The 14,575-nt window shown below is 32.4% G+C and overlaps 3 protein-coding genes across 5 annotated transcripts; all 3 read right to left on the reverse strand.

Moving 5' to 3' along the window:
* Positions 1-3: 3 nt before the first annotated feature.
* On the reverse strand, positions 4-3,038 carry LOC112783959 (uncharacterized). The gene is made up of 6 exons (XM_025827048.3): positions 2,900-3,038; positions 2,102-2,276; positions 1,309-1,836; positions 705-1,116; positions 514-595; positions 4-409 (listed from the first exon to the last, which is right to left on the reverse strand). The coding sequence occupies exons 1-6, from the start codon at positions 2,927-2,929 to the stop codon at positions 206-208; spliced, it is 1,431 nt and encodes a 476-aa protein (XP_025682833.1). The 5' UTR covers positions 2,930-3,038; the 3' UTR covers positions 4-205.
* Positions 3,039-5,628: 2,590 nt separating this feature from the next.
* Positions 5,629-8,346, reverse strand: LOC112785020 (uncharacterized). Of its 2 annotated transcripts, XM_025828424.3 has the most exons (4): positions 7,765-8,253; positions 7,496-7,580; positions 6,751-6,816; positions 5,629-6,316 (listed from the first exon to the last, which is right to left on the reverse strand). In XM_025828424.3, the coding sequence occupies exons 1-4, from the start codon at positions 7,773-7,775 to the stop codon at positions 5,822-5,824; spliced, it is 657 nt and encodes a 218-aa protein (XP_025684209.1). In that variant the 5' UTR covers positions 7,776-8,253; the 3' UTR covers positions 5,629-5,821. The 2 variants fall into 2 exon arrangements, with proteins under 2 accessions (XP_025684209.1, XP_025684208.1); XM_025828423.3 differs by lacking the exon at positions 7,496-7,580 and having other exon boundaries at positions 7,765-8,346.
* Positions 8,347-9,469: 1,123 nt separating this feature from the next.
* LOC112784913 (putative hydrolase C777.06c) lies at positions 9,470-12,929 on the reverse strand. 2 transcript variants are annotated; one of them, XR_003194107.3, is made up of 11 exons: positions 12,608-12,929; positions 12,226-12,361; positions 11,927-12,054; positions 11,615-11,762; positions 11,421-11,526; positions 11,168-11,226; positions 10,906-10,941; positions 10,707-10,816; positions 10,448-10,506; positions 10,091-10,231; positions 9,470-9,831 (listed from the first exon to the last, which is right to left on the reverse strand). XR_003194107.3 is itself a non-coding variant. In XM_025828273.3 (10 exons), the coding sequence occupies exons 1-9, from the start codon at positions 12,802-12,804 to the stop codon at positions 10,449-10,451; spliced, it is 978 nt and encodes a 325-aa protein (XP_025684058.1). In that variant the 5' UTR covers positions 12,805-12,928; the 3' UTR covers positions 9,470-9,831; position 10,448. The 2 variants fall into 2 exon arrangements, 1 of the variants encoding a protein (XP_025684058.1); XM_025828273.3 differs by lacking the exon at positions 10,091-10,231 and having other exon boundaries at positions 12,608-12,928.
* Positions 12,930-14,575: the final 1,646 nt, after the last annotated feature.

A 14,575-nucleotide genomic window follows, 5' to 3' on the forward strand; every position in this document is an offset into this window, starting at 1 on the left:
ATATTAAGTAATTCAAAATATTGCATGGTTTGGTGAAAGCAAATGTTTCATTTTGAAAAGAACAGTAAATTTTCTGCTTGTAAACTCGAGAAATGGTGCCCTCTATCAATAGTCTAGCCATTCATGAATGTGGCCGAAAAATACATACAGAAACTGAAGCAATTTTGGCGAGTAGTGTTGTAATTTCATTTTTATCCTCAGTATGTCACAACAAACCACAGAAAATGTAATTGGAGGAGGGTATTCTTCCAGATTGGCGAATGTATTCTCCTTTTTCTGCGATTCTTGCTGCTTCTCGATTCTTTCTAGCTTCAGCTGCTGCGAACTTTTCCTCTGTTCTTTGTCTCAGCATCGCAATCTTTTTCACCGCCTTTGCCCGAGCTTGAGCTTTCATTTGCTCAACTTTGGCCTATAATGTTAAGAACTCAGTCAGTGGTAAATTTGCTACACAAATCAATTGAATGTCATTAGTCTTGGATCAAATCTATGATCTGTGCTAACTAGTTTTAGTACCTCGATTCTTCTCATTTCTGCTTCTAATTTTGCCTTTTGTTGACTTTCCCATGCTTGAATTTTTATGTCCTCGCGCTTGTATCTGCAAATTGAAACATGTTAATATCAAAAGGAAGAGCATGGTTTAATTTGTTTAAAAGAAAAATGTTGTTTTTACTTTAGTCCATAGACAATATGAATAATGCAGAAACCTTGCAGTATATCTAGATTTCTCAGCTTGCTCCCATGAAGCTGCACGTTTTTGGAATTCGATTCTGCCACGTTCTTCTTTATTCAAGTCCCAAGAAGATGTTTTCTTCTTAACCTTTTCATCATGGCTTGCCCATGCAGCAATGTTCATCTTACCAAGCTGCACACCAAGGGCTTCAATCTCTTTCCTTGTCTTAAGCTTCAGTTCTTCTTCAGACAGCTTTTTTTCAGTGTTTTCAACTGGAGACGGAGGATTCGCGCCCCTCCTAGGAGTTGAAGGCATTGATGGTGCTGGACTAAGTACTGGAGTTATTGAACCAATTGGAGTAGAAGTTCGCGAAGGTCCCTGACTTGTCATGGGGGTCATTTCTGTTCCCATGTCTCTCATTGCAACAGATCTTATCCCAGGAACGGCTTCATCATAATTTATAAGGATATAGTTAGTTAATGTTCCTAACTAATCATTGAGCATTGTAAAAAAATGAATCCTATTTATGTTCTTCTATGATCAATCATATCCTAATTCCATGAAAATAGTCAAGTATGCTGACAAATTTTGATGTAACAATTCATATGACATTGGGTGCAATGAGATCTTCTACATACCTGTCTTATCATCTGCTTCCTTTAAACCTTTGGTTTCTGGAAAAGATTCCATTACTGGAACATGAACTCGTTCTGTTTCTGCCACTTTGGCTTTTGGTAGCTTATTATCAAAATAATCAGAATCTGGTGCAACCTTGATCATACTAGTTGTGAAGCGATTCACTTGGTTCTGTAAAGCATTCTTTTTTGTGTAACCAGCTTGTATATTTTGCCTATTCATTATCCATTTCTCTGCATCATTCCACTTGGATGGAATAGGCCTTAATAGGAACCTTGTTGCAGGATTGTTCACTGGTCTCTCTTTATGGAACTCGAAACTTGATGAGCTAGCACTACTATCGCACTCAAGATTTTCATCGTCTGTTGTTTTCGCTGGGGGAATTATTGTTCCTGACTTACCATTATCACCATTTTGAGAATGCTGCATTTTTATGAGGTCCATGTTACCATAACAAGTCTGGTTATTCTGGTGCAACATTGCATCACTTGACAGCTTTAACGGTGGAACCTCTAAGCTTGAAGATGTAACTGAGAAACATGATTTAATTAGTTCCAAATATGAAAATCCTAATATTCTAGACATATGACTTATCGTTGTCCCGAAAAACTCATAATTCAAAGTATAAAAATGTAAAAGAACTACTATGCTAGGATAAGCATGAAAAACTCAACTCCTACAATCATAAACTAGAAATGTGGACCAACCATGGGGATAAATTCTGCAAAATTGCATATTTGAAATGAAAATGTAATGTTAAGAGAGAGTAAGAGAGAGAGAAATGCAAATGTAGACCTTCATCAAGAAGGTTGTTAGTCTCTGAGGCAAGTAAGCTGTTCTTCACAAACTCAGCATCATCATGCTTTGAAGGGGAAGTTCTGGTTGAGTTACAGTTGGATCCATCTTTCTTCTTAAGATGGTGAGGTCCTGTAAGCTTCATCCTTAGTTTACTAGGAGAAATCATTCCACTCTGCATTTGTGCAAAGCAATGATCCCTCATTAAACACCTATAACTCCAATGAAAAGTTTTCAAAGCACAATCCAACTTCAACAAAGAAAACCAGTACTAGTTGTTCAGTCCCTTCTCACCACAATGTCCACCTCCACATATTTCAATTCAGAATTACATTTTCCACAGAAGAAAAAACAAGTGTAATTGAGATTGAACTAAGCACTATTCTTTCTGCCCCACACAGCCAACAACTAGTTTGAACAATGCATGGTTTCAAGTTACTTTTACTGTTAAAAGTAGAGAAAAAAAATAAAACCAAAAGCAGAATTTTCAAACCATGTTAACAACTTTACTTGGAGGGAATCAGTGTAACTATTAACAAAGTCTTGTAAGCAAACAGAAGCAATGACTGTTCTGAAATTTACCCTGATAAAACCACACACACACAAAAATATAGACAATATCACCACAAAAACAAACAAAAAAAAGTTTCAAATTTTATGAACAAAACCAACAAGGTTGAATAATACCCCACAAGATCAACCACTGCATTAAATACAAAAAGTTCAACAGTTGAAGGGAACATTAACATTGGCTTATTGTACATATCACATCAGAGGTAGCAACAAAATAGCATTTACCTGAACTTTGCCAATCCTCTCATACTCCATTGTATATAGTATTCTTTCAATTTCAAGTCTCAGTCCAACTTGCAAAGCTAGTTCAGCAAGAAAAACAAGTGTGTATCAATGCAGCATGTGAGTGAGTGACAACACAAAAATATAACAGGATAGCAATGTGAGTATGAATTTTGAGGTTGCTTGCTGTGGATGTTATGTTTTGTATCTGATCCAAGTATGTTCTTCCACCACGTGGGGGCCCACTTAATGTGTTGAAAGATCTGTCATGTGTGTGGGGACACACACTGTTGTTTTGAATGCTCTTCTTGTTGGGTTGTGTGTCCCTATCTATAGTCCCATTCCAACCCAGAAATTCATTAACATAAAATAAAGTTTATATGATTAACTTATGGATTTAATAGACAGAAAATGCAATTATGTTCAGTTTTCTCAGCTATTACTTAGAGTGGTTTACATTCTTTAAGTTTCATTAACTGATTATAGTATTGCACATTATTACATGTTATGTTTCTGACTCCTTTAACATCTCATATTCAATGAAGGGAAAGAAACAAAAATGAGATCATTGAGATTTGAAGCAATAGATAAGGAAATGATTTTGGTCAGAGTGTTTGGAACAGTGTCAGTGTGTAATGGCAATGATGAAAAGTTTGATTTTCAATTTCCTCTGCAAGTAACTGCATGAGCAGGTTGGTCATAATCTTTGATCAAACAAAAAAACTTGCTACAAAAAGAAGTGGTAATAAATTTGCAGAAAAATACTTTATGAACCGAAACTTCAACTTACATTTTGGAGCAGCAACTCTAGTAGCATTAATGTTATTATTATAGCATTTTTAAAGTTCCAATCATAGCAATAATTACTCTAGCAGATGAAACTTTTATGCACTTTAATTAAAAAATTATGGTAAGTTGTTATTATAATGGATAATTGGATAGTTTAATAGTTATCACCAAAGTTCGTTTTTAAAAAAAAAAAAGAAAAGAAAAAAATTGAGACCCTTTTAGTAAAAGTAATTAAAGATTTTCTTCTACCATAAACATGTTAAAAAGCCTCTCTTATTTTCTTGGGATAGTTTAAAACAAACCTTTAAACCTGAAAATATACTGAAAAAGTTGCAACTTTAAAAAGAGATTTGTGTGAGTGTAATGACCTTGATGCAAGAAATTGCATAGGACAGAATAAAAGATTTTTTTTTGGATAAAGTATATTTTTTGTCCTTAAAGTTTGACAAAAGTTTCAAAAATATCTCTAAATTTTATTTTGTTTCAATTTTGTCCCAAAAGTTTTTGATTTGCATCAAATATACTCTCGACAACTAAATTTTCAAAAAAATTAAAACCAATCTAACAATAATGCATGAAAATTATGCTTGATTTGCTTGTGTTGAAAGTTGTTCTTATGAAATTGTTGTTGAATTGGTCTTAAATTTTTTGAAAAATTAGCCATCAGGAGTATATTTGATGCAAATCGAAAATTTTTGGGACAAAATTGAAACAAAATAAAACTTAAGGGTATTTTTAAAACTTTAGAGACAAAAAATATACTTTACCCTATTTTTTTCAAATTAAAACTACATGTTTGACTGGAAGAACACGCAGGAGTTGTTGCTTTCTGATATTATCACCCTTTGCATGCTTCTCCTTTTTTCAAATCTTTGAAAAAATTGAGTTATTTTGGTGTGGAATTTTGTTTCCATGTGTTATTTTTTCCCCTACTCCCCTTTGGTCAGGCAATAAGGTTTATTTAGATTTGTTTTTTAAGTCAATGATGGTTTTGTCACGCTTATATCATATGATAGCAATTTTTAAAAGTCACATTATTATTACAATCACATTCAAGAGATGGCACAACTATTCAATACAAATAATGTAAGTAATAAAGTATGTAACCAATGCTTCAAATTTAAATATGGCTGAGATTCTAGTTGGTTAAGCATTGGCGGTTTTAGAAGCTTCAATTACAATTACAATTACAAACTGAAATAATGCTCCATTTTTATAATATTATTTATTGCCTTTTTGTTTTGGAAATAAATACAAAATATTGGTTAGTTGACTTAGATTCAATATTTCGAATTTCTTTGGGCCCTGTGTATAGTTGTTGGGTTGTATTTTGATTTTTTGGTCATGAAAGACTAACAATGAAAGTAGTACTAGGCTTTGAAAATCCAGATAAGGACAATTGAAGTTGGCAAAGTACAATTCATAACTCATTATAACTTAGAAAAGTACACACAAGACAACACACCCCATTAAGGAAGTAACAAACTTCATTGTTGTGTTGCATATATAATTACAATGAATTTCAAGAGAAAATATGAATATTTTCAAAATGAAAAATGAAAAATGAAGTATCCAGTTGTTCTTCTTACAGGTCAAGTTATTTATTGTAGGTTTATCTCAAAATTTATGCAAAAAAATTATCATCTGAAATGATGTGATAATATAAGATTTTGTAGCATCGCTAATTTATAGGATATATGTATTAAAATTGCAATTGAAGCTCTTAAATCGCTACTTAGGCAGCACTCCGTTCACATGCATAGTTTATTTATACGGTAATGTTAGGGAGACAAAAAAAAAAAAAAAACAGTCAGAACTTGTCTTATTAGCATTCATTAATTGCTGCAGTAATTAATAAATGTTAAATAAAACAAGTTCGGGCTGATTTTGGCTAAATTTTTTGTTACCAAATATTTCCGTTATAAAAAATTGAGAATTGAAAATCATAACCAAATGCTTAGTAGTATCATTATTAGTCCACAAAAGACTATATAGTAGCTATCTCTAATCTGAAACTTGATTTTGCTAAATCAATGTACAACATTTACAAAACAATAAATGGAAAAGAAAGAAAAAAAAAAACAAAATAATGTTGGCAGAGGAGGATGGTTCAAATATTTTACACTACTCTCAATTCTACAGAACCTGCTTTTGCATGTTTTCTTTACCATTCTGTAACATTTGATGGGGTGAAACATAGGAATGTTTAACCAAGTTGTCAGCATCACTAACATACACTACTCTAAAGATATCATACTTCATCTCTAAAGAGAAACGTTCAAGATATGGCATCATCCAATTTCTATGGTCAGAATTGAGAATATATGAGTAACAAAAATGGAGAGACTTCCACACATGCATGCACACCACTCCTGGCCTGCTCTGTGCTTTCAAGCAAAGGCCTGCTGTCGCGCCTTCTATCTTGTCGAATCGAGACCTGAAAATTGCCAGGACAGCATAGCAAAGATCATTGAGGTCACCACTAGTGGTGGCTGCTGAATGAATGGAAATTATGTCCCCATTGGAGAATTTAGCAGTTGAAGATCCATCTCTTGATTCTCCGGCGTATGCTTCAAGAAAGGTGTATTCAACTAATGTAGTCATGCTTGATATGTTGTTTATCATTGATTTCTGTTAAACAAAAAGATAATTTGAACTTGAATGATGAAGAGGAAAATTTTCTGCCTAAATTCTTTGATGAATGTAATATGATAATTAGTAAGGGTAGTGTATTCTTTTCCAAACAATACATAAAGAAAGAAAAGGAGTATTAAGAAGAAATTTGATTTATGATAATAGAGCTCAATGAATAACAAGGTTGGATATATTAAAACATTTCAGGGTTCTGTTTAGATGTTTATTTTCTAAGAGTTGGTTGTGTTCATTTTAAATGTTCTGTTTTTAGTCCCTTAAAAAGGTTCTCTGATCTTGATAATTAAAACAAAATAAAATCTTTCCATACACCTCTCACCAAGTAAACTCTCCTCATACAAATTCAGATGTTGACTAATTTTAGTTCACATAAAATTCTTATCCGAATTCAATTATTGAGGGGCTAAACTTACAAGGGTAGTGATAAGCTGTTCTTTTTCCTTGTTGGACCTCTTCTGCCATGCACCATACCATATGATCTGATCATAAGCCACAAAATATTCAGCAAACTTCAGCTTATTGCATACAAAAATAAAATAAGAAAGAAATGTAAGTGCATTAAATGATCAGTGAAATGAGCATCAACATATAAGATATTTGCATTAACACTGCATAGAGAAACTTTTATTGTGGGACTGAAGATATGAAACTGATACATTGATAGAAAACTGTTGGGCCAACCGTGGAGAGCTCTCGATCGGAGAGATTTCGGGGAGGAATCAAGTGAGATAACATAAGATAAAAAAACACCATATCCAACTCAAAACATTAAGGGGTTAAGTTAATGGGTCTCTCATCTTATAAACTCTTCACTTTTCCTTACTTTCTTTGATGTGAGACTAACTTCAACACTCTTCATACTTGCAACATTAACAAAAACAATGACAGCAGTATTTCTCCTGAACTTAACTAAATTACAAAATCAAATTGGCTCCAATAAAACTCTTATTCTTAGGGATTAGAATAGGATGAACCAAATTTTCAAAAATCAGAGTTATTATAGCAAGAAGGGAATAACAAATAAGATAAATCATATTGTTTTAGAAACATTTATTAAAAATGAATGAACTAAACAGATTCAAAAGTTTGAAAAGCTATATGTGTGTGTTTGTGTGTGTGAATTGTTGGCAGATTCAACCATTACAGATGGTAGAGTACCATGGAGCAATGGAACTTGAAGCTGTCATTCACTGAAAAAAACAAAAACAGCTCCAAAGTAAAATCTTCATGTTGTGTCCAAAACCTACGTGGAAAACAAAACTGATAATAAGAAAAGTACTATAACATCATTTTGGGATATATATGCAGCACAATCCAATTGAAGAATTTAATGGGGTTTCCAAAAACTAAGTTTTTACACACAAAATAAAGAACAATTGAAGATTGATTGATGAAAGAGAATTACTAGTATGGATGAAGTTAGTTACCATGTTTCCATGGATGCTCCTAAAGATAGAGGTTTGAAGACAACCAAGGGTGTGAGTACTCAAGGAGAAGTGTTTGAGGACATGAACAACAGCTTCATCATCAACCACCACAAAGGTTGGCTTGAAAACAAAGAAGCTAACGTCCAAGGTGTTCTTGTTGTTGTTCAAAGGCACACAACAACATGCCATGATGCTCTTTACTCTCTTAGTCTCTCTACTTTGTTTTTCTTGTATTCTGATTAATTTTCTTGATCTTCAAGTTCCAAATAAATCCCTTCTTCTCAAGCAAACTCGAAGCTTCCATCAACAATGAATGAATAGCAACAAGGTCTAAGGTTGCTTTCTAGAATGGTTCCAAATTTTGACTTTGGTTCTGGAGGAATTCAACTCAGCTGCTTGTTTCCTTCTAATTGGTCTTCTGTTGTTCCTTCTAAATGGACTAACATTAAAGTAATAAAGAGGAATCACAATGCAACTGCAAGATTAACTACTTCAACTTGTTCACACCTATTCCACTGTAAAATAATAGTAAGCCTTTACATCCACGAAATTTCTAAGATATTTGTTATATCTAATCTGATTTAATCATGCTAAGTGTATACCAAAATCAACAACTAGTATAATATATATATTGAAATACAAATACACAATATATTAGTAGACGATTTTAGTCTACAAATAGCACTTTTGAATCTAATTATATATAACGGAGATTTACAAAAGTTTTGGTATACAATTCTTTTTTCTAAAATAGTCTTTGTTCTATAATTTTTAAAATTTGAATTTAAAACAAAAAATTTACCATATTGACTAACTTTATATTTATTGTTTTGTATATATTTAATAAATAAAAAAGTGAATTACTAAATATTTTGATACGCACCTAGCAGCTTTATAATACGATATATAATATTGGTTTTGTTAGGTAGATAATAACTTTTGTAAATAATGTGAACAATGGGCTCTAAAATTGACCTAATAAAGTAAAAAAATATTCCACTCCGAAATTACCTCATAAATCCTAACACTAGGATAATAATCCGTACATAGTAAATTGAACATCCAACCATTGTTAACTGTGTATGAGTAAATCGAATCAAAAGGAATAACCATCCAATTAAAAATAATCAACATAATCATCTGCATACCTATTGAATTGAACATCCAACATATCGATTTGTTCACATTACTTAGTATTCTCATTATTTTCGTATACTTTTCCTAATAATATTTGATGCTTTGACCGATTCAACCGCTTTCGCCTTTATATAGTGTCCTTGTGAAAATATAGACAGAAGAAGTGATGAACCAATTAAATGTTAGCAGGTCAAATAAATTTGCATGTTTTAATTGGACTATATGACATGAATTCTAGCCGTGCAAACTACGTCCTTCCTCAATTTATCATTAACTTGGCATTTCTAAGGACAAGATATCTACAGGAATCGCAAAAACAAAGTTCCATTTTATGTCTCATCCCATAGCGGAAAGCTGTTTTTGATATTTCAAAGTTTGTGAAAACTGAAAAGCATTTTACGCGTATCTACAGTGTGTAACTTTGCAAGACGATTAAATAACAACAAATCGATACACGCGTTAAAAATTTTATTCTTTTCAGAAATGAAGCTTCCTTTAGTCTTTACTCGTTACTCTCTTTCGACTAAATGTTACTACTAAAGGAAGTAAAAAAAATAAACACACAATGTAATACAAGTAATTCCAATAGATAAGACCAAATGCTTTAGCAACAGCCTTCAGATTAGTAGCTTTGTACTAGTAACAGCGAAAAGAATACTACAATACGGATGGTTCCCTATGCACTTCAAGGAGTTGATTACAAAATTGTTACTAATTCTGCTCAGGATTTTAATTATAATTCGGGACTTCCATCACAATAAGTTATCCTCAGCAAGTCCGGAAATGGCATCTCTAGTAATGATGTCGATTCCTTAGGGACTTGTACAAACTCGGGATACTCTTAAAAAATATTAAGTTGAAATTAAATCTAATTCTGATTTAACAGTATGCTGTATGCCTGTATCTGTATATGTTGTCTCATGCTTTACCCTGCAAGAATATGGTAGCATATAATATTAGAGCACTGCTATTTATTTAAAGTCAATATGGCTACAGATAAAGGAATTCAAGAGGATAGGGAATTGCATTACATGTTTGTTTGTAGTAATCATACATCATCGGTTCCTAAACGTGTAATAGAGCTATTGTTCAAATAAGGATTTCCTTGTTTTTCATCGAAAATTACTTAGGAACAACAAAATGTAGGACCAGTGAACGAAATGGAATGCATGCATTTACTACACCTTACCTCATGAATGTATTTGCATTTAAAGGATGGAAGTGATTCCAAAGTGACTTTTGATTAACCAATCTAAAGAGTTCTTCACATTTTCTACCTACTCCAGTACTCCCTTTCTATCTTCTTCAACAGACACAACCTGGATGTCATCTACTCTCCACAATTTATAAGGGGAAGTTTTAGAAACTTAAAAGGCAATTATACCCCCAGGAATGAAATCATTTTGGCAGGCACATACATCCCAAGAAAGGTGACATATCAGAGACAGATGCATGGTACTGATCATAGTGAACATCTCATATCCTAGTTTGATATGTACTGATCTAGATGAGCAAAATGGAGATTCAGATTCACAAGCATTATTACCTTATAAGTTTATGGGGACTTTCAAGCCATCGTGAGCAAGCTGCACTGGAATTCCCTCCCTAATCACAAAAATAGAGGGTTCAACTGTATTAATTGCTAAAATTAACAACATACCTTATAATACAAAGATATATAGTTGAACTGCATTTACTTGGTCCTGTTACTGTCAGACTGTCCGGTAATATTACTTGTATAAGTTGCATTTGAAACATTTAATGATTTAATATTCAACATCTTCATAAATGGATAAGACATGTACCTTCTGGACCAATCTTTCAAAAACTCATTGTCCTTGTGGTGATCAAATTCGTGAGTCATTCCAATCAACAGGGTTTGCTTTGGACATAACCTCTTGACAGTTTCAAGAGTCTATAAAATTCCATCAATTAGTAAGCATTTCACCACAGGGAGATACAATGTGTAACTGTAAACATCATTTCATAAAATGCAAAACAAACCTGTGGAAAACAAAGGTGAACATTGTGTGATCCAGTCTGCAAAAACAGAGATTAACATAAGAAGGAAGATGTCTATGACCGAGAAAATTATATATACTTAAAATTAAGTGTGGGATTGACAAACAAGCATGAAAAAAAATTTCTGAATTAGAAAAGTATCAGGGAAGGCATTATTCCAAATAACCAATCATGCAACTCAATGCTAATGATAAAAAAAAAATCCAATAAGCAGATCTATACAATTGAAAATAGAAGTACTGACCCTATACAAACAATCCAATATAAGAAGATCCAACTGCCCAGCTCCACTTTTTGATATGACTGTAAAAAGAAGATTCATTGCTTGAAGTTAGGTGTCAAAAAGCAGAACATACTACAGGATCTTATTTTGAATTGAAAAACTTTTTCCCAATCTAAGTAACAGCATTGATAAAACAGAAACGATCTCTCCGCATACATATATAGTCTTATAGTCCAACTTTGTGAGATAGTACAGAAGATAATTCAAAACGCACCATGCTCTGTACTAGCTGGAAACCGTGAAACATCTGATATATAAGCCACCTTGTTTTTCTCACCAAAAAGAAAGCCCAAACAGATGTAATCCTCTCCATGCATAACCTAAACCCACAGACAAAATAGCTAAGTGGTAAAATAAAAGTATTTTTTCTTGTTCTTACCTTTAAAGACAAAGATTGCAGCCACTTACTGGCAAAGGAGTGAATTTCAAGCCTGATACATAAAAGGGTTTATTGATATCATCAGCGATAATGTTCCAGGCAAGCTGGGCTACTCTACGTATTTCTTGTCCTTCCTTTGGTTTCTTCGGAATCAAATATGGAAACTTCTCTGCTATGCTATTGCAAGATGTAAAACAGTGGATAGTTAGCCCCTCAATTTCTAATTTACAAGAATACTGACTTTAGAGGATCTAGAATAGAGGGAAAGTCCTAGTAATTTAAACTAGATCAGGGATGAAGTGCAAATTAATTGCATGATAAGTTATTGTAACTGAAGGTACCTATCCATTGAATGCTGACTCAGGTATATGGGGGTGGGATCAATATCATTTGTGGGACTAAAAGGCTGCACAGCACGTATATCATCCAATCCAAGGACTGCATCAGCATGTTCATGAGTCAAAATGATCTGCAGCTCAAGCAAGAACTGAATTTCATTCTGAGACTATGAAATTGATGCCAATAAAAATTTCAAAGATATAATACAAATTTCACATACTAACTCTGATTCATATTGATTTCACATAAAAACAATAGTAAATCCATAGACTTTAAATAAATGACAGGACCATTAACTCACAGAATCTATTCTCGGTATCCGATGGGAAACAAACCATCTAAGTACTGCCTCCCTAAATGTCTTCCCAACATCAATCAATATATATTTGTGATTATCATTGCTTTCACAATAATCAATTAGAAGGGATGTATTGCACCTGTAAGAGCCACAAAATACTAAAATGTTAATTCTTTCCACAAATGTCATGGCATAAAATCCTAGGAGCAAGAACCCTGATTATCATAGCAATGCGATTCTCAATTTCGGTTTCAATTCTTTCTTTCCCGTTTTCCTATAGTTCAAACACTAATGTTTTAACCGTTAATCCGTTCATGCTAGCTTTCTAACCGTGGTTGCTTAAAACGCTCGAAAATGGAGAGAGAGAAATGAGAGGAAAAGTAACCTGTAATTAGGGTTACGCTCGGGAGGGATAGATAATGACTGAACACAGACGGAGCAGGGAGGATCTGAAGGGCGGATCAGGCACATTACGTTGGGAACCATGCTGGAACAGCCGGTTCCCATGAAGATCAATGCAGATTCCGACGGAGCGGCGGTTGCGTGAGTGTTTTCGGAGGCGGAGCAATTGGAAGTAGCCATTGCGTGACGGCAGATCGAGAAGGAAGAGAAAGAAGGTTGAAGAGAGAGAGAGTTGAAGAGAAAGAAGGTTGGTAAGAACAATAGAAAGAGGGAAGATTCCGAAGGCGCATATAATAGTTAATACACCAAGATTCCCAACCCGCCAAATTTAGAATTGGAAAGTGGATCATACGTCAATTAAAATATATGATTAGTCATGTAAAGATAAGATATTTTTTTATTTAATTTTTTAGAAGACTTAAATATCTTTTTTTGATGTTAGACAAAAATTATTTTTTTAAATTAATCAAATTATTTAATTTTATAGTTTCAAAATTTAAAAATTTTAAAAACAAAAATAAAATCACATTTAATGAAATTTATTTTTCCATAAACTCTAATTAATTATTCATACCAAAAAGAATAAATAAATCTAAAAAATACTAAAAAAAATCACTTTGTTTTTTTATTTTGCTGGGTTTTTGACCCAACCTCTTCTCTGTCTTCCTCTCTGAGTCTCTTCTCTTCAGAAACAACATTATCTTAACTCTCCTTTTTTTTTTTTTATGGTAATGTTTCTTCGGCTTTTAATGGGTCCCTGAGTAGTTTTTTGTCATTTTTATACATTTATTTGTTAGGGAATTTCACCATATTCCAAATCACAAGTGAAAGCTATGTGCAATCACATTTGTAATATGGCAAGTCACCAAAAAAAAAAGATTTGTAATATGGCAATGTCTGTAATCAAAGCCTAAAGTAGGCCAGCCAAAAACTCAAGTGTGAGCCCATTATTCTTTTAGGCATGGAAACCTGTCAAATAATGGGCCCTAATTGCTCTCACCGTTTACACAAGTCCAACCCTCTCAAAAAAAAAAAAAAAAAACCCCTCCCAAAACTGTAATTTGAAATAAATGAGAAATATATCCAAAAAGAATAAGTGAATGAGAAATTAATTTTTAATTGGTTAATATTAATTATTTTTTTATTATAGAGTTAATTTTTCACTATTTAAAAAAAATTAATTAGGATTTAAATTTAAAATTTTAAATGAAAAATAATTTTAAAAAATATTGATTAAAAAATGACTGGACAAGTAAAATAAGGTCGTATAATATGGAATAAGTTGTTTATTCAAATTGGTCTTAAATTTTATAATTGACACATTAATGAAAATAATTACCTTTTACATTCATCACATGATCGGTCTAAGAGAATGGTTGTGATTCTATAACTGTGTAAAATATTTTATACTATCAGTGTATTAAACTATATATATAATTTTGATAGAGTAAAGTATTGTTTTTGTCCCCAATATTTGGGAGAAGTCCTATTTGTGTCCCTAACGTTTAAATCGTCTTATTTGTATCCCTAACGTTTATAAAAGTGATTCAATGTTATCATATTTAGGTTGTCACGTGATTATTTGATTTTATAGAATAATTATAACAACCCGAGTTTTTAAAATTTAATTTTAAGCTTTGAATTTAAAAATAAAATTTAATTTAATTATGACTTATTCTATTATTTTAAATTATCTATCAAAAACTATATTGATAGTTACAGTCTAAATTGATTTTTATAATTATTATTATTATTATTATTATTATTATTATGAAAACAAAAAGTAAGAAAGAAAGAACTAAAGAAGGCTTTTATATATATATATATATATATATATATTGACCGAAGCTTAGAGGGATTTGAAGAAGTTAAAGCCAAACGTGGCTTAGAGGGATTTGAAGAAGTTAAAGCCAAACGTGGCTTGCTAATCATATATATATATATATATATA

The sequence above is a fragment of the Arachis hypogaea genome, chromosome 20 (genome assembly GCF_003086295.3).
Source record: "Arachis hypogaea cultivar Tifrunner chromosome 20, arahy.Tifrunner.gnm2.J5K5, whole genome shotgun sequence".
NCBI classification, from domain to species: domain Eukaryota; kingdom Viridiplantae; phylum Streptophyta; class Magnoliopsida; order Fabales; family Fabaceae; genus Arachis; species Arachis hypogaea.